Raw genomic sequence first — 19,242 nt, 5'->3', positions numbered from 1 at the left:
ATTCAAGTAACATGTAATGATTTTCTGGTAAAGAAGCCAGAAAAAAGATGTTAAAAAATCATATTGATTCAATGAAGCTGAAATGATAATATTGTTTCAAGGAGCGTTACAGAATCGTCACAGAACTCATCCATTCACACTGTGCAGTGCCATATTTGGACCTAAAGAAAGCAGGTTTTCTTCAGTTTAACTGCTCAATAGCTGGGAACTGTAATGAAGTCTAATTTCACTAATGCTTTCACTGGTATATTTGGAACTTACATAATTAGAACAAAACCACTTGTCAAATGAATGAACAAAGCACACATTAATGTCATAACCCCGTATTTTTTCACCTTATTATATTCTCTCATTCATTTGTGATTTTTAAAGAAGTTAGTAAAATGCCTTTGTTCTCCTACTTATTAGGTTGAATTACCATTTTACTAGCTTATATAAAAGATACTTTTAGACTGTCAACAGATTTTTGGAAGGGTATTTCTTACAGTGTTCTCTTATGCCCAAGTTTTTCAACTCCTGAAGAAATTAATAGAAATCTATCATAAGCTAATTCAAATACTGCAGAGATATGCAAATGATTTGAACAGGTAAAAATTATCTCATTAAAAAATATAAAAGTTATATTACTTTTTCAAAACAAAACTTTATGTCAAAAAAGAACATCTCCTATTTCTCAGTCAGAAAAAAAAATCAGCAGGGAAACATTTATTATATTCATATGCTAATCATCAAGAAGAAAAAAATGGAGAGAAACAAAGGGTTTATTTGGGAATGTTATTTTTTTCACAAAAATTATTAGAAAAGCCTGGTCATTTCAAAATTTATAATTGTTATTAGTTGTTTTTTACAGACTTATCTACATCTCACAAAAATATATGAACATACAAACTAAACCATATAACTGGGCTTCAGTGTGTCTAGGAAGATCCTAAGCATAATGGCATGGCAGGAGCTCCTCACTGTCATAAAACATCAAAACTGCCTGCTCTCACAGTTAGTAACACCCCATTTGCACCCCGCATTCTCTGCAGTACATCTGGGCACAAAACCGGCAGGCAAACAGAAGGTAAAGATGCTCAATCTACCTGAAGCATCAACCTCTCCACCAAAATTCAGTTTCTTTAATGGCCATGTTACATTATTTAGTTGGGCATGAGTGCTAAGGGACCTCCTTATCTGTGGGAGATGGGACATTACCACCTCCCATAAAAGAAAGCAGTCATCAGGGCACCCTCTCTCAAAAGCTGCCCATGAGAAACAGGAGCAAGTACCCTATGCATTCTGCTCTACCTTTCTCTCTGCTCTGTAAATGTTCACAGATCAGATCTCACAAAAGTTATACTGAGAGGGACACTTACAGCAGAGGCATCTCTAACCTAATGAATTATAGAAAATAAGACTGGAATGAAGCGCATCACTTAGCTCTTTCCCACTCTCCAGACCTCCTCCACAGTTTCTTCCAACGCACTGTTAGTGCTTTTTTCCCTGACATAAAATCTCCCTCTTTTGCTTCTATTTCATGTTACTCCACACTCTGTTCATATGTACAATGAGAAATTATTCTTGCTACTTTTCCCTCACTAGTCATGCTCCTCAGACTTTAGGTCATTCTCTCTTTTCCCCTTTGGACTCTCCCAACTAGTTATCAGCCAGACCTGGTCCACAGCTCAAGTGCAGTGACTACAATTGAGCACCAGCTACAATGGTCACAGCCTTAGAAACTAAGCTGACATTTTATTGAATGTTGATGTCACTTCCCACTTCAAAGTATGATTTTAAAAGGAAATGTGAACAACCACAATAAATGTTTCTCTATCCTTGCCCACAGTAGCTTAAAGGGACTTTAGAACATTGCAAATATTTTTCGACTATCAGATAAAACACAGTACCCTTGAAATGACTGGACTTAATGGAGAGTAAAATGTCTCTATGATGTGCTGTTTGCATATACAAGACTGTCTCTATTTTCATTAATTATTATTCCTCTAAAGGGAAACTAAAAATGAGCTTTATACCTCATAAAAGTAGTAAATTCAAAAACACGGTCATTAAAACACATATAAGCATTTTTATGAGAGTTTTACTGATGTGCTATAGTATCACAGTGGTTTAAAGAGCATGATTTGAAAAACCCAAGAACTATGTAGAACTAACATTATGCAAAACCCACAAGTAAACTGAACAACCTTTATAGCTCTTGAATAACACCCAAAAGGTGGAAAAAGTTGCAATTACAATTAATAAGTAAAGCAATCTGAAAATTGTAATAATTTCTATTGTACGACCTATATGACACATTATTCGTTTCTCAAGAGCTTATGTTGTCTTGGAGTTTAAACACAAACCAGGCATGATATTTGTTATCCTACTTTATGAAGCACAACTATTCTTCTTACAAAAACTTAACAAAAGAGCCTAGCTTGGAATAGTCTACAATAGAGATAATTCTACACTGTATGGCATTAAATACATGAAATCATTTACTGTAAGAAATAAGTAAAATGCCAAACAATTTAACTGTTTAAAAAAACATGAACCAATGATGATGAGCAGAAAGAGCTAACCTACTAACCTCTGTGGATGTTTTTCCCATTCGCTATTTAACAAATAGCAAATATTCATGGCAATTCAATTACTGTGGAAGAATGCCCTTACACTGATTTAATTCAATGCTATCAGCATCTCTTCAAAAGAAAATACAGAGAGCAGGAAACTACTTCTTTGTATGTGCAGTGTACTTCTAGGAAAGCTTGATGCAAACACTTTCACCAATGGTTCATTTAAGGTTTTATTCTGAAGAATTAAAGTTGGGCAATGCTTGCTACAAGAAGCCCATGACCAATTTGAAACACTGGTAAAAGTAATACATTTAGCAATGCCTAGAATAACAACTCATGCAAGACACAGAAGAATAACAGAGTACTAAGTTTGCTCTTAACATATATCCAAAGGCTAAAAACATCCCCATGAAACTAATTCTTTCCAAATGGTTTCCAAGAGGTTTCATTCTCGACTTCCTTCGCATTGCCTGGGTGACACGGTAACAAATGAACATGGATTTTTATACTAGAGTAGAATGAAAGATGATTTTTCCTCCAAGGCAACTCACTGGTTCTAGAAGGGAATATATATCTTTATTCTCCTTCTATGATTCTATGATTAAGTAGCTAAGAAATGAAAGAAATATAATCTTCTTTTCTTTCTAAGATTATTGTTTTAAGGAAAAAAAGAAGTATTATTAAATGTTAGTACTATGTGAAATTTTTGTAGGATTAAAAACCAGAGGAAAAACCACCCCAAAAATCTCTGTTGGACACTCCTTTTCATCCACCTTTGCTGATACCATATCCAAGCATTTGATAACTCCTTCGGTACTCTGCCTACCCAGTATCACACACACTGTTAGCCTATTTCATGGAGGGGAAAGAGGCATAAAAAACCTAAAGGACTAATCGAATATACAGAGGAGATCTGTGGCAGGGATAACAGGTCTTACAAGATTTCAGACCAAATGTTCATCTTTATTCACCTATTAATCAGTTTGTTCGATCTGTCAGAATCCTAACATCAGGAAATGCAATTCTTAAAAACACATGGTTTAGTGCGTGGTGTCCTGCCCATGGCAGTGTGTTGGAACTACATGATCTTAAAGTCCTTTACAATCCTGACTATTCTATGATTCTATGATTCTGTCTGCCTTGCTGAGTTATAGGAGTGCCAGGCAGGATGATACACACACAGGCTGGAAGTGATCTCAAATTATCTTCCAGACCTGAGTGTCCCAGACCATCCTTCTTCTGTAGCCACAGTGCAAACCATTACAGCCTTTTATATATTAATTCGTAATAACAACTTGGATGCTTGATCCTGAAAGATGCAGCATGAGCTGAACTCCACAAATTTTGTCATGATTCAAGGGATTAAGTGTACCTAAGTCCCCCCAAGAGATTCACAACACACTGCAACTCATGGCCAGAGCAGTAAGTTGGTTATTGTCATATCTGAGTCACAGTCACATGTGTCCAATACTAAGGGCTTCTTTTCTGTTGAATTACTTCCCCTTATCCCACACAGTAGGTAATATGGTCTGTAAAATGGGTTTTATGGAGTGTAATGCACCTATTTTTAAGACCTGTCCTTGCTGGAGTACCATGGGAACCCTGCAATAATACATACTATAATGAATAATCAAGCAATGAAACACTTTGGCCATAATTCAGTTCTGTTCCACACAGAGTATTATGCCATGATCATCTCAGAACAAGGAGCAATGATGACAAGGCTATTTTTAACACCGGTCTACATGATACAGTAGTAAAAATTGCAGTTAATCATTCATGATGTACCTCTACTAATTGAACCTCCACTATTAAGAGTTTCATAAGCAGTTCTGCCAAGGTGGAAGTTCTCCCATAAAAGTTAGCAATACAGATGTCCTTTACAGGACAGCAAAGATGCTTAACTCTGGGCTGTCCAGGAAGAACGAGGGATTGGGGGAAAAAATGTTTTGGCAAACAAAAGGTCTAGGATAAGGCAAAGAGAATGCAAGAACTGATTTACTTGCAAATTCAAAGGGACTATCAAGATAAGGTCTTGTGGATTAACACCCTGAGTCTTCATCAGGGAATCCTGCATATATATTTATGTATATATATATAGCTTCCATAGCAACATAAATCTATTATTAGACATTTTTGACACATGTAACACTGTAAAGAGCAAATCCCAAATAGCCTGGATCAAGACATTAAATAACAAAACCACACTGCATTAAGGAAAATAAAGGGTCAAGACACACAACTCCCTCCAATGCTTAGACGGGGCGGAAGCAGGCTGCAGGGTGGTTGTATAAGGATCAATGAAAGCAGAATTTGGCCTCAGTTAGTAAAATCTCTACCATTACAATAAACTAGAAAGGAGAGACATGCAAGTTAATGGAACATCTGGAACCTATTCCAAGCAGTGAATAAAGATGACATAATTGTACTGCACAGTAAGAAGGCGGCAACTGTATAGATAAAAAAAGCGAGGCAGCACTTTTCCTTTTCAGTCCCATTTTCAGTTATGCAGTCTCTTCCCAATATGATCCTTCTGAGAATGCATTTTCTTCCCTTTGGTCTGAAACCCAGAAGCTTATTGCTTGCATTAAAATCCATTTGACTACATTAGAGTTATTTCAGCAGGGACTAGAGAGTGAATAGGGAGAAACCTTTTATGCCACGACAAGATGAGCCCAATGTACTTTCCGTTCGTGGGGAACCCAAGCAACAAAAACCAGGTATTACATTAAATGCTGCTAAAAGCAAGATTTAAGTTCTATAGTTAAGTCCAGTACTGAATTCAAGCCTGAATTTGTGGGTCAGAAGCAAGCAAAAAAAAATACAGCCAAACTCATCTGAAGGGAGAAATCTTGAAGTCCACAAAGAAATGAATCATCTGGACAACTTCTTAGACTGAGCAGATACAAAACCTCCAACAATGAAGATTTTGGAGTGATGTCAGGTAGTTTATGAATCCTCCCTCCTCTAAGTCATGCCTACTTCGTCTTGTAATACCTGTCATGAACATGCAGATCAGAATACTACTTCCTTTTTTGCCACACTCTTTTATAACAAAGCCATGCCTTTTGGATGGTTCCCGGGCTTCCCTTCTTTAAGCAATGTAAGCCCACAAGTTAACATTTATTAAATTACAAAAAATTGAGATTCTTCACCTGGATCATGCTCCTGAACCAGTGGCAATGAATGCATTCATGCAGCGAGACTATGGTCTGCAGTGTTAAAAGCAATTAAGCATCCAAAGGGAGAGTTCATCAAAGCAAAAGTACTGGGAAGGGCTTTATATCCATTAGGTCCTGGTTGAACTTGCACTATAAGAATCATATAATCACAGAACAATTCTGGTTGGAAGAGACCTTGGCATGTCTCTATTCCAACCTCCTGTTCTAAGCAGGTTCAACACAAAACTCAGGCGAAGTTTGCTCAGGGTTTTGCCCCATTAGGTTTTTAAAACCTCCAGGGATGGAGATTCCACAGTGGGAATGTGGCTGTGGGACTCAAACTGAACAAAGACATTTAACCCAACATAAATTTACCCATTAAATTTTGTGGCATAGAATAGGCTGATTAAGTTTGTCGTGGCACAGCAGTGTCTTCGACTTATTTATTCTCTTTGCACTTCCAGGACACCACCATGCTCATGGTACCTTTTTACAGGTATAAAAATAGGGATCAGAAAGATTGCAATTGAAAGACTGAGAGTTATGTACCTAAATGATGTTAAAATCCTGTGCTAAGTGTCTTGTTCAGCATCGCAGAGGATGCAACCGAAAAAGAATTAAACTGAGCCTCCTTCTGTGGAAGGCTGAAGGAAAGTGAACCACTGAATGAAAGACTAACCTCATTCCTTCTTCTTCACATCAGAAAGAAAACACACGGCATGAAAATGTGGCAGAACTGAATATATTCAGGATATTCAGTACAAGATCTCATTTCACAGCACGATCTGATTTCCTACAGCAACTCTTCTTGTTCTCCATCCTGTTACTTGGTAAACAATAAAATTACCTGTGGTAAATCTTTCAGTGCTGCAAGTGCAGTTCTTAAGGAGGTTTTAGGCTATTGGAGCATATGAAAAGAGAAAAGAACTCCTTAGCAGACCTCACTGAAAAACAAGAGGATTTTTTAACACAAAAAAAACACCATTCCTTTTTGCCATTTTTTGTTAACTGCGGAAAAAGGAACCAATTTTCATGAAAGGATCTGCAAAAAAGTTAATTCTGTTAAGATAAAAAAAAAAACAATTGTTGAATTATAAATCAAGAACTTTCATCTAAATCTCAAAATATTCAAACAAGAAACAGCACACAGAGAGACTGCAAGCCACTCACCCTCATGTTGTGTGCAGTTCTGGTGTCCTCAATATAAAAAGGACATGGAACTGTTGGAACAAGTCCAGAGGAGGCCACGAGGATGATCAGGGGACTGGAGCACCTCCTGCATGAAGACAGGCTGAGAAAGTTGGGGCTGTTCAGCCTGGAGAAGAGAAGCTGCATGGAGACCTCATAGCAGCCTTCCAGTATCTGAAGGGGAGCTATAGGGATGCTGGGGAGGGACTCTTCACTAGGGACAGTAGTGACAGGACAAGGGGTAACGGGTTAAAACTTAAACAGGGGAAGTTTAGATTGGATATAAGGAGGAAATTCTTTACTGTAAGTAAGGGTGGTGAGGCACTGGAATGGGTTGCCCAGGGAAGTTGTGAATGCTCCATCCCTGGCGGTGTTCAAGGCCAAGTTGGACAGAGCCTTGGGTGACATGGTGTAGTGTGAAGTGTCCCTGCCCGTGCAGGGGGGTTGGAACTGGATGATCTTAAGGTCCTTTCCAACCCCAACTGTTCTGTGATTCTACGATTCTAGAATGGAGAGGAAAATGGTTACGCAGATGGGCCATGGGCCCTCTCAAACCAATACAGGAAAAAAAAAAAGAGGAGCAAAAATCCCTGTGAAAGGGAACAGCAGCAGTAGCATGGGTACATGTATGGGTTTCTGAAGAGACTAAAATTGGGTTCAGTCTTCTCAGCCTGCAAAATAATCATGATTTAAACACATACACAAATATATTGAAGAGAAGGGAGAAAACTAATTCTGGGGTCTAAGGATGATATTTAGACAAACTTTGACCCAAAGCATCTTATGGACTTGGCACTTCACTTTCCTCCTCATTTTGTAAAGTCCCTAAACTGCTCTGGTATTCTTTCTCACAGCTGCAGACACAGTAAGACAAACTCACACACACGGTCTCCTGGTCCTCATCTCCTGACCAAGACAAGGAACCTGTTGCTTGAATCATCTCACAGGTTCTGAGCCCACATTATGTTACTTTGCATGTGCCTTTCATTTTGAAGTATGAGAAAACCAAAACAAACCACAAATAATGAGCTGGTACAAGGCAGACAAGTCTTCTGAATTAAGAACTTTGCTGACTGATACCAGTTGGATTGGGTTAGAATGGTAAGGGTTTGGTAGCGGCAGGTTTACAGGAGTGGCCTGTGTGAGAAGGTGCAGGAAGCTTCCTCCATGTCCTGCAGAGCAAACGCAGCCGGATCCAAGACAGACCCATCACTGGGCAGCGCTGAGCCCCTCAGTGATGGTGGCAGCACCTCCGAGATAGCTTATTTAAGAAGGGGAAAAATCTGCTGCACGGCAGTATCTGTGGGAGAGGAGTGAGAACATGTGAGAGCAACAGCTCTGCAGATACCCGGGTCAGTGCAGAAGGAGGAGAGGAGAAAAGATTCCCTGCAACCCATGGTGCAGACCATGGTGAGGCAGGCTGTGCCCCTGCTGCCCATGGAGGTTCATGGTGGAGCAGATCTCCACCTGCAGCCTATGGAGGACCCCAGCCTATGGAGGACCCCAGGCTAGAGCAGGGGGATGCCAGAAGGAGACTGGGATCTCATGGGCAGCCTGTGCTGGAGCAGGCTTCTGGCAGGACCTGTGGCCCCATGGAGAGAGAAGCCCAGGCTGGAGCAGGGGAAGAGTATGAGGAATCCTTCCCTGAGAGTGAAGGAGTGGCAGAGACAATGTGTGATGAACTGACCACAGCCCCATTCCCCATCCCCCTGTGCTGCTGCCAGGGAGGAGGTAGAGAATACAGGAGTAATGCTAAGCCTGGGAAGAGGAGGGGGAAAGATGTTTTTTTTAGGATTCAGTCTTACCATTATCCTGCTCTGATGTGATTGCTAATAAATTAAAACTAATTTCCCAAGCTGAGTCTGTTTTGTCCATAATGGTAGTTGGTGAGTGATTGCTCGCTGTTACATCTCAACCCACAAGCTTTTCAATCTATCTTCTCTGCTCTGCCCGGTTGAGGGTGACAGAGCAGCTTTGGGGGGCACTGGCTATCCAGCCAGGGTCAATCCACCACACCAGCTGACAATCTGCTCCAACGTGGTGACCCAAGCACACCTGCTTTATAAGCAACCCACTAGCTCTGCCAGGAGCAAACACAGTTTTCAAATGGATGCCCTGGTCTACAAAGCCATCAGTAAGTACAGTACAGTAATACTGAACACGTTCTCATGCTTTGTCTTTCAGGAGTGATCATCAGGAAGGATTTAAGTATTTTCATTCCCTTCTTTTCGCACTGCTTTTGCTAACATTTATTTCTTGAACCCATCTGAGTCAGCCATAAGAAAAACTAAAAGTAGATCAGGTCAACTTAGTTCTAGGAAGCTCACAGAAGCTTACAGAACTCACTAGCTATGGCAATGATATCAACCATAGGAAAAAATACATCCTGGATGTTTCACCAAAGGTGAAACCCAGAGGCTCTACAGCAGGTTAAGATGTGCATCACCTCTGCTTTAACCCCATGTCAGCTTCCAATTGAAATCCACCCCTGAGCATGGCACAGTGCTACAAAGCATCATATTATTGATTCACTTTTTCCTGGATTCTCAAATTGTGAGCAGCCCTAAAGCACTTTCAGTTAACCCTTACTCTATCCCTTTGGATAGAAACCATTTCAAACAACTGCAATGGCATAGCTGTGGATAACTTCACAAGACAGGCCAGTATCTCACTTCCCCAAATGATCTTTATGGGTAATTCTGGCGGTGATGGACGTTACCCTTGCTAAATCAAAATGGTCTAATGACCATTCAGACTCCATGCTGATGCTATATTAAATACCAAAACTGAAAGTATATAGATTACAGCAAATTATGCAGAATGGAGGATCTGTGAGACTGAAAAGAACTAGAATTTATCAAAAGAATTCCTTTAGCAACAAGCTTGGCTAACGCTTTTGACGACAAAATCTGAGCTCCAGTCCTCTGTTGAGCATGTTGGTGCTCCTGTGAGCCTGTCTGCAGCTGGGGCACTGGGAGGGAATTGAGGAGGCGGAAGGAGAGCTGCCCCATACTTAACTGGTGCTTTTACTTCTCAACACTTTTTACTCCTAAACAACTGTCAACAGGATCCCAGTGATCTCCTACTTGATCTTTTCCCACTCTGCAGAGCTAAACAGGCAGTTTGTGTCGTCTTTGATTACCAAATGCATTCTGCCCTTTTCCCACCTCCCAGCAGCTCAATTTCCAGGGCAAAAAGTAATGTCCGGGTCACTCACCCCTAACATCTGATGCAAATAGTAATACTGCAGCCCTTGGTAATAGAGCAGGAAGGTTTTCCAGAAGAACCATACATTGAGGGAGAGCCAGAAAAACTGAAATGAAACAGAAACAAGAGATTGTAAGCGCAAGTTACACGTGCGAACTTCGCACTGTTGATTTCATTCAGAACAGTCACATCCCTGCAGTTTCATAAACGTAAGCACACGGAGTGGGGAAAAAAACACCAAACTTTTGGCGTAAAATGCATTAAAATATTAAATGGAATAGCCCCTAGGTGAGAAATCTTCACTTCCATTCGACTTCGCAAACTTTACCTCTGTGACTACCAAGAGTCGGCAAACCCCCCCGCCGCATACCGAGCGCTACTGCAGATCTGTAGTTACACTGCAGTCAAAGACCCAGGGAATACAAACTAGCAACAAAGAGACAAAGCAAGAATCCGACCTCCGAGAAGATGCATCTTCTCCCCCCGACCTTCTCTAACAAAGACCCAACGTCCCGACCGCGATGCCCGCGGACACCCGCACTTATCCCGCCCGCGGCGCACTCGTGTCCCCTGTACTTAGCACCGCGCACCGGTAACCCGGACACCGAGCACCACCGGGACCTCCCCGACTCCCCCGGGCCCAGCGCCATCGACGGACCCCCACCGCCCCCCCCCCCCCCCCCCCGGGGTGCAGACCCCTACCAGGAAGAGGTGTTTGCTCCCCTCGTTGGCCAGCCAGCTCCTGCAGGACAGAGCCATGGCGCGGGGCAGCACCCGGGGGTGTGGGGGGGCGATGTGCGGGCTCGCCCTCCTTTTCAGCCGGGCCGAGTCGAGCCGGTCCTCCCCTGTCCCCACCCCTCACCCCCCGCCCGGGCTTCCGGCCGCCGGGGCGTTGCGCTCCGGCCCCTCCGCGCTCCAGCCCCCCCATCCCGGCCCCGCTGCGGCCGCTGCCCCTTTGTCTGCTGTGTGCGGGGCTCCCCCCGGACCCGCGGCGGAGGAGCCGGGGGCTCGGCAGGGGACACCCCCGACGGGGCTCCGGGCCGCCAGAGACTCGGCTGCGGAGGGATGGGGCCGGCTCCTCCCATCCCCCCACCGGGAAAAGCGTGTTTTCCCGACGGAGAATCCCGTCCGAGGGGTTTCCCTTTACCCAAACGGGGGAAACGCGACACAAGAAGCCGGAGGGAGTGGGAGAGCAGCCGTGATTGCAGCTCCGCTGCGGTGCGGGGGAAAACAAAGAGGCTGCCCAAGAAACTACTGTCTGGACTGCACATAGAGTCATGGAATAGTTTGGGTTGGGAGTTTCAAAGGTTATCATCTAGTGCAGCTCCCCTGCAGTGAACAGGGACACCTTCCAACGGGGCCCTCGAAAGCTGGATGGGCCAGACTGTGCTACTGTCAGTCTGATCCTGCTCTCTCCAAGGGGCACGGGAAGGGGCACTCCTGTGCCCGGCACAAACAGCTGAGTGTTCAGCACCCCAGCCTCAAGAAGGGGTGCTCCTGGCACCTCCGTATCCACAAGGTGCTGTGGGCATCTCCACATCCATAAGTTGCTGTGGGCGCATCCATAAGGTGCTGCGGGTACCTCTGCATCCATAAGGTGCTGTGGGCACAGGCACAGGGTGCTGTGGGCACCTCTGCATCCACAAGGTGCTGTGGGCACATCCACAGGGTGCTGTGTGCATTTCCGCATCCACAGGGTGCTGTGGGCACCTCTGCATCCATAAGGTGCTGTGGGCGCATCCATAAGGTGCTGTGGGCACCTCTGCATCCATAAGGTGCTGTGGGTGCATCCATAAGGTGCTGTGGGCACATCCCCAAGGTGCTGTGGGTATTTCCTCATCCACAGGGGACTGTGGGCATCTCCACATCCACAGGGTGCTGTGGGCACCTCCGCATCCAAAAGGTGCTGTGGGCACATCGATAGGGTGCTGCAGGCACCTCCACATCCAAAGGGTGCTGTGGGCACATCCACAGGGTGCTGCAGGCACCTCCGCATCCACAGCGCCCCATGGTCTGACCACTGAGTTTTGCAGCCAGTCTGCTTTTTGTGGTGGTCTTCATGTTTGGTTTGGATTGGGTTTTTTTTGGAGGGGGAGTTGCCCTGGCTGCTGATTTTCATGTTAAGTAAAAGCTTTTAAACACCCTTGTTGCTACAGCTTTTAAATACAACACCCTCATGAGTCACCGGGGGAGCTCCCACTCTGAGCCAGGCACTGTGGTGCACACATTGCTCCTTGAGATAGCAGCAGCAATGACAGCTGGCACAGAGCAGGGCTGTTCTTCTGGGAGATGCCAAGACCAAAGAGCAGTGCTGAGAAGTCTCATCCAGTCCAGCCTGAGCTGGCTGTCTTCCTCTTAGGAAACTTGCCATGTTTTGTATTCCTCATAAGCCTCATGCCAAGGGAGGAAGCTAAGTACCATCTTTCTCCAGTCCTATATAAAGATAGGAGGGAGCATCTGACCCATGTGTGGTCCTAAGAATAAAGAGCACAGGTAGGGTATAGCTCCTGTGAAACTTGGTTGGGGATATTTCGGGTCTGTTTCAGAAAGTGGCAGGATTTCTATGGCTATATGAGGTTCCAGGTGAAGTTTTGGAACAGCAGAACAGAGAAATACAACTATTGTATATCACTGAATGACACTAAAAGTAAAACTAGTGGAAGGGAAAAGACATTTTGAATTTAACACTCACCAGAACCACAATTTGATGCCAAAGCAGCTCTACCAGCAAAGGAAATAGTATAGTTTACTTATGTTGTTTGGTATTTCCATTCACTTCCTCATTTCTGTTGGAATGTAAAGAGAAATGAAAACTGCTTTCAGAGAACCAGATGATGAAACCTCCCTAGACAAGCATGTCAAAGCTGGGAGGACAGAAAGTAAAACTCATTGGATATGTTAGGCCTAATAACATGGGGCTTCAGCCGAAGCTGCAGCCTCAGCGAGCACAAACAAACTCAAAATAATTTGTCCATGCCATATTTGCCCATTAGAAATGCCTGAAGAATCAGCTTAGGCAGGATTTGGCCCCCTCTCATGAAGCTGGTGACTCACCAGCCAGCAAATTCACTTCACTGCCCATTTACCGAGTGCTGTAATGCATGTGGAGTACATGACTCATGCTACATCAACATGGGATCCTACATCGTATCTAGGTACAGAGCAAGGAGTTTGTTTTTGTAGAAAACATCACCTTTTGCTTCCTGCCTGGAAACAGCCAAGGGGTTTCCTTGATACTTGGGATGCTTGGCATACTTGAATGAGTATCAGGAAGATGCTGGCAGAGACCAGTGCCACAGTACAACTGTGTTCTTCCTCTGTAGAAAAAGCTGAGTTTACATGTGGCTAAACTGTGCCTTCCCAGGAAGTTTCCTGTCTTCTTTCTCTGTGTGAAACCATCCCAGATGTACATGAGCACGTGTTTTAAACTCCCTGGTAAGAGTACTCAGATATGGCCATAGATGCTAGTTACAACCTGGATAATTAAATTATGACTGTCAAACATCATTTGAGCATGAGCTCATCTCTTCTCTGCTTCATGAGCATCCATCCTCCAGTTATGCCGATCTTGGTGTTTCATCCCATCAGCTGGACAGAGGCAGACAGTCCTTCTTAGAGACTGAGCACATACTTTCTCTGGTAAGATTGCATCAGCAAACTCACCCTGACTGCACACTCAACTTCCAACTCTACTTCCTGTCAACTTACCTACAGTCAAATCTACTCCTACAACATTTTGTTGAGTGTTGTAGTTAATGTTCCAGACATGGCTTAGAAGGTTTCTGGTGTTGAAACTTTGCCAACGTACCTGAGAGTCATCCAGAACAGCAGTGTGTCCTTCCAGTTGGGGAGTGATCTGGGCACTTCATCTCCTGCTCTGTTGCAAGCTAGATTTAGGCAGACAGGTCCTTAAGTTCTGCCTGTATCCCTAAGGAGGTTGATCCTGGGGATGCCTTCTTGAAGTATTTACCCTCAACACTGAGATCATGGGCGGAGAAGGAAATGTTGGCACCGATTTCATTACAGACAATGGGAAAAGTGCTGTTTCTGCATAATAGCCGAGTGATTAGGGCACTTGCCCAATAGTGGGAAGCCATTGCACTCATATCCCAGGGAGGTTTCCTAACCACTGCCTTTTACCAGAATCAAAGAAGGAAACAATCTCCAAGTGAGCCGCTGTGCAGCCAGGAATGCAAGAGAGAGAAATCAAAGAAAAGCAGAAAACTGAGCTGGCCATGTGGTAACAACACACATCTAAGGAAGGGAGAGGACCATCAAGGAAAAGGAGATTTGGGATGCTGGTTCATTTTTTGTTTCCACTGGAAGAAAAACTGTGGAACAAAGTTCAAAATCCAAAATATTCAGGAGAAAACAGCAATCACAGGAGAAACCAGAAACAGAAAGGTTTCCCCACAAATTAACTTCTTGCATTCCTTTGAAACTTTCTTATTAAACTTAAGCTGCATGCTGTTTCCCTTTATCATTTTTCCTGTAAGTTTAGTGTGTAGCCTCAACATAAGGGTAGAATAGCAATGCAAATGCACGTCACCCTTAAGATCTGTGCCTTGTGAGTAATATGCCATGCGATGGCATATGGCTTTTATGGCTTTACATGTTGTGTCATTTCTTTCCTTTTTTGAAACTGAGTCTTTACATTTGCTGCATACCACAGGATCAACCTGCTTTCTTTTATGCTCCCTAATGGACCTGGAGGCCTCCCTAGGGTGGAATGCTTCTCCAGGTTTGGGTGACAGCCAAGTTCATTAACTTCAGTGAAGCTGCAGTGATTCACAGTAATGCACTATTTACTGCTGCCATAATGTCAAGTGTTAGGCATGGCTCAGACCCACACCTTACCTTACCAGAAAAGTACAGTTTATGCCCAGACACTTCATATGAGAAGTCAGACAACCACAGATGGGGATCTGGTCTTTAATCCTTGTAGACAAAACAAGATCTTCCTAGATCCTATAGCAAAACAGGCAGCAAGGCATGAGTGCACTGATAGCATTAGCAGGCTCCATTTTGTGTCTGTTGAAACTCTGTCCTAAACCAAACCATTCAGGCACAGCTCAACTCCATGCCACAGCCTCAAAACTACGAAGGACAAAACAGAAGGTCGTACAGTATTTAGTCCTCAAATAACCTCCTACACATTCCTGATTCAAACAAGAAAGAAAACTCCAACACACGGCAACATCGTTCATCATAAAAGAATGCAAGCACATAGCACATGGGGAAAATGTGTATAATAAATACAGCTGGAGTGCATTCCATGACAGTTTGAGAGAAATGTCAGTTATATTTATTTTACCAACTGTTGGTAAGATTTTCTTGAACACTCATTACAGAATTAAGCCACGTACCTGTGGATCATTAAACACGCGGCATCATGCACCTTATAAAATGGTTTAGGTCCAATCCACTTTCCACTGAAATTATGGGTCTTTCCTTGATTTTGCTGTGAGTGGGGACTAGGTCTGAGAATAGTACAGGGGTTAAAAGATATATTGCATTGATTTTAGAGGTTAAATGAGCTATTATATTCCCCCAAACTGGCATTACAGATGTTATTAAGAAATTATTTCTGTATTTGCTCAATAAACTCTTTTTGAGCTTGAGCAGTTTTTTAAAAAACAAAACATTTCTGGCCCTTTTTAAAAACCTTTGAAGGGGGAAATAAATGCAATCTACCAAGCTAAAAGATCCCTTAATTCATTATTCTGTGTTTCCTCTTTTTCTGTGGATGCACCATATTTTGGGACCAAACAGGACTCAACCATTTCAAGAGCACTGGCATTATCATGTAGTTTGCTGTTACATGGAAATCCTCTTTCTGTTCAGTTTCATATGACTTACTATCAAGTCACATTTTTCACTTTTTCATGATTAACTGGATAGATTGTGCATTTAGTTTTTAATTCTTTTTTTCCAAGACAAGGTTTCCAGAGTTGGATGAGCTTTAGCACACATTTCATCTTCCTTTTTTGAAGAGGAAATTCCATCTTTTTATGGAACAGTCCAGAAACAATGTTATAGGTAGGAGTACGGTATCTTAATACATTTCAGGATACTCCTCTGTTCATATCATAGAATTATAGAATGGTTCAGGTTGGAAGGGACCGTCAAGTTCCAACCCCTTGCCACAGGCAGGGACATCTTCCACTGGACCAGGTTGGTCCAAGCCCCCTCCAACCTGGCCTTGAACACTGCCAGGGATGGGGCAGCCACAGCTTCTCTGGGCACCCTGTGCCAGCGCCTCAGCACCCTCACAGGGAAGAACTTCTGCCTAAGAGCTCATCTCAATTTCCCCTCTTTCAGTTTAAAGCCATCCCTCTTGTCCTGTCGCTACAGGCCCTTGTAAAAGTACCTCTCCAGGCTTCCTGTAGCCACTTTAGGCACTGGAAGCTGCTCTAAGGACTCCCTGGAGCCTTCTCTTCTCCAGGCTGAACAAGCCCATTTCTCTCAGCCAGTTCCCTCAGGATCCATGAATGCATCCCCTCTGGCCATATTGACTTGTGCACCTTCACGTTCCTTACATGGTCTTGAACTTGATCTTTTCTTACAGTGGGTAGCTGTCATTCTCTCAGTCCCTTCCTTTGCCATCTGCAACTCAGACTGTAGCTGGAGCACTTGCTGGTGAATACTTTCGCAAAGTTACTGTGTGTGCCAATTAACCTACAGAACTGCACTGAAGGTTATTAATGCTTCCAGACCATGAATAAAACCATCAAACAGAGCTGGTGGAGCAATCACACTGACATAGAACCACTGAATAACATTCCCTTGTGATATGCACTTAACAGAAAAGTGATACCCATCAAAGAGAGAGTAGGCTTTAGTGGAGTCATTAGTAACTGAGTCATGGAACAATACATGAAATAAGTAAAAACTGAGTAAGAAATGCTTGATATCAGCACGGTCACTTCTCAGAGAGAAGGGGAGAGCTGGTTAAGAGTATGCAGCAATAATTTAAGACAAGAAATAAAACGCTCTTTACATCTCCAGTAGGTTGCATCCCAAGGTGATGTAGTGCACACTAACATTGTGCCAGGGCATCCTGATTCAGTGCCAGGACACAAGGGTCAGTGCCCAATAATCTGCAGCAGGAGGCTCAATAAGAATACAACAATCCTTGTTGTTTTCCAACTGGAAAATTCTAAACAATTGCAATACAGACTACAGCTCTTACAGTTTACAGAGCATAGTTTACAGAAACTCTTAATGTCTACACTACAACATCCAACAACATGCTTATGCAAGCATCATAAATATCAGCATTGAGTAAACACTCATAATTCCCCAATTCTTGGAAAAAAAAACTTCTTTCCTCTGAAGAGTGTAAAGTTAAAAGCATCAAAACCGCAGATATGAGAGATTGGCACATTCTTCCGCCATCACTCTGCCAAAGTGGTGTTTGCACTCTTACTACAAGGTTAGTGGGGCAGGAAAACAAATTGGAAAGGCAAGGGCAAAGCAGGGCATGAGGCTAACAAACAAGCTCTGAGAACTAACACTGGCTTTTATCCATGATCAAAGAAAAGTAAAATCAGGAAAGGACATCACAGCAAGATGAAAAGAGACCAGATTTTAGTCAAATATCCCAGATATTAGAAATCCCCACCTGAGGAAAAGTTAATTTCTTTGTTTATTCACATTGTCACACCTCAAAATCCTCTTATAAAAGCACCTCGGCCAATTTTTATTGCTATTACTTAATCTGGGGTTACATTTGTCTTTGTGAATCTTGCTCAAATCACTCATTTAGACTACTTCTATGGAATTTCGCTGTCTCTGAATTTAACAAAGGAATTCCCATGGGAATTCAAAAAAGAGCTATTCAGATATATTCTCCCCTAAGTACTCTAGCTTTGAAAGTTTTCCTCCTGAAATATGCCTTTAGGCTGCCTTTAAAATGCATCTTGCTGCCTGTGGAGGTAGGGAATCTGAACTGCAATAAATGCCATTGCCAGAGATACGAGAATCTCCAAATGCCCACATGCAGATGAAAGGTTGTAAGAGCACAAAATGAACCCAGCCAAAACCCCCAAAACCAACACACAACCGCATAAGCAGTGACTGCAACACGCCAGGCCAGTAGTTTAAATTTGAGGCAGAAAAGCCGAGTGTGCCATACAGCTACACTTGCTGGGGAGTGGTGCAAATACAGTGAAAGAGTAAGACCTGCTTAGCTTGGTGATGTTGGTAATGGGATTCAATCAGACAAAGCAACTGCAATTGGCAGTAACAGCGTAAATACTAACAGGGGAGAATACCACTCTTTACATACAGGGAAACACCAATACATGAGTGAATATTTATGCCCTGCTCATGGTTAAAATTAGCCTGGAAACTAAATGAAGTGCAGCAAAGTACTGGAACAGTTTTCCAGTAAGAGTAGTGGAGGGAAAAAGACCTTGTTAAATGTTAGAGCTCTACTATTTTATGAAAAGGACTATATAATATCATCCAGAGTAAGTGGAACACTAAACGATCCCATTTCAGAAAATGTCTTCCATTCTAAACATATTTTCCTGCAATTTTTACAACGACCTGGGGCTGCCACCCAGGGCTCCAAGCAGTCACACATAGCCCTGACTTCACCACTCCTTCCATTGTTATTAGCAGCTTTTTGGGTCAGAATTGCCAAGTTGTTTCTGACATTTGATTTTCAATTTAATATTGAACACAGCGTTCCTCTCTCTTAATTAAAATCCCCTTGAACTTTCTTGAGAACACGCCTATCATTGCCACAATTACGGGGCTTTACTCCAGAATTCAACTATTTTTGCAGAATACTTTATATCCTAACTTGGCAATTAACTGCACTGCAAATTTAACTCATATTCCTTGCTTCATGCAAACTACAGAGGCAATCAGTTTGAAAAAGCCCAACAACACGTGGAACTTTCCATGGATCATGTTGCATTTAGTACTAAGACAAGGTAAACAGTATCAGGCAAGATAGTTTAGAGAAGAAAGATTGTGAACATTATGGCAAGATTATAGGGATAGACTTGAATCCCCTATTTTATTCAGTTAGGTTCTCCTCCAGCAGAGGTCTTAGGCACACATTTAACTTGAAGAAATGCAAGTGCTGAGATCCAGTCTAACTTTGCTTAAAGTTA

The 19,242-nt window shown here is 42.9% G+C and overlaps 1 protein-coding gene across 4 annotated transcripts in view; it reads right to left on the bottom strand.

The window, feature by feature from the left end:
• The window catches only part of NOX4 (NADPH oxidase 4), a 107,268-nt gene extending 96,179 nt beyond the window's left edge, over positions 1-11,089 (bottom strand). Inside the window, exons 1-2 of one of the 4 annotated variants that reach the window (XM_061457925.1) lie at positions 10,817-11,089; positions 10,125-10,220 (exon numbers count right to left, since the gene is read on the bottom strand). In XM_061457925.1, the coding sequence (XP_061313909.1) occupies positions 10,125-10,220; positions 10,817-11,042 (322 nt within the window). In that variant the 5' untranslated portion in view covers positions 11,043-11,089. The remainder of the gene's footprint in view (positions 1-10,124; positions 10,221-10,816) is intronic. The other 3 variants (XM_061457927.1, XM_061457926.1, XM_061457928.1) reach the window with 3 other exon arrangements.
• Positions 11,090-19,242: the final 8,153 nt, after the last annotated feature.

The sequence above is a fragment of the Pezoporus flaviventris genome, unplaced genomic scaffold (assembly GCF_033815535.1).
Source record: "Pezoporus flaviventris isolate CSIRO_AGI_PZ_B2104156 unplaced genomic scaffold, CSIRO_AGI_Pfla_v1 ptg000025l, whole genome shotgun sequence".
Lineage (NCBI taxonomy): Eukaryota > Metazoa > Chordata > Aves > Psittaciformes > Psittacidae > Pezoporus > Pezoporus flaviventris.
This window is presented reverse-complemented; position numbering and strand designations above follow the sequence as displayed.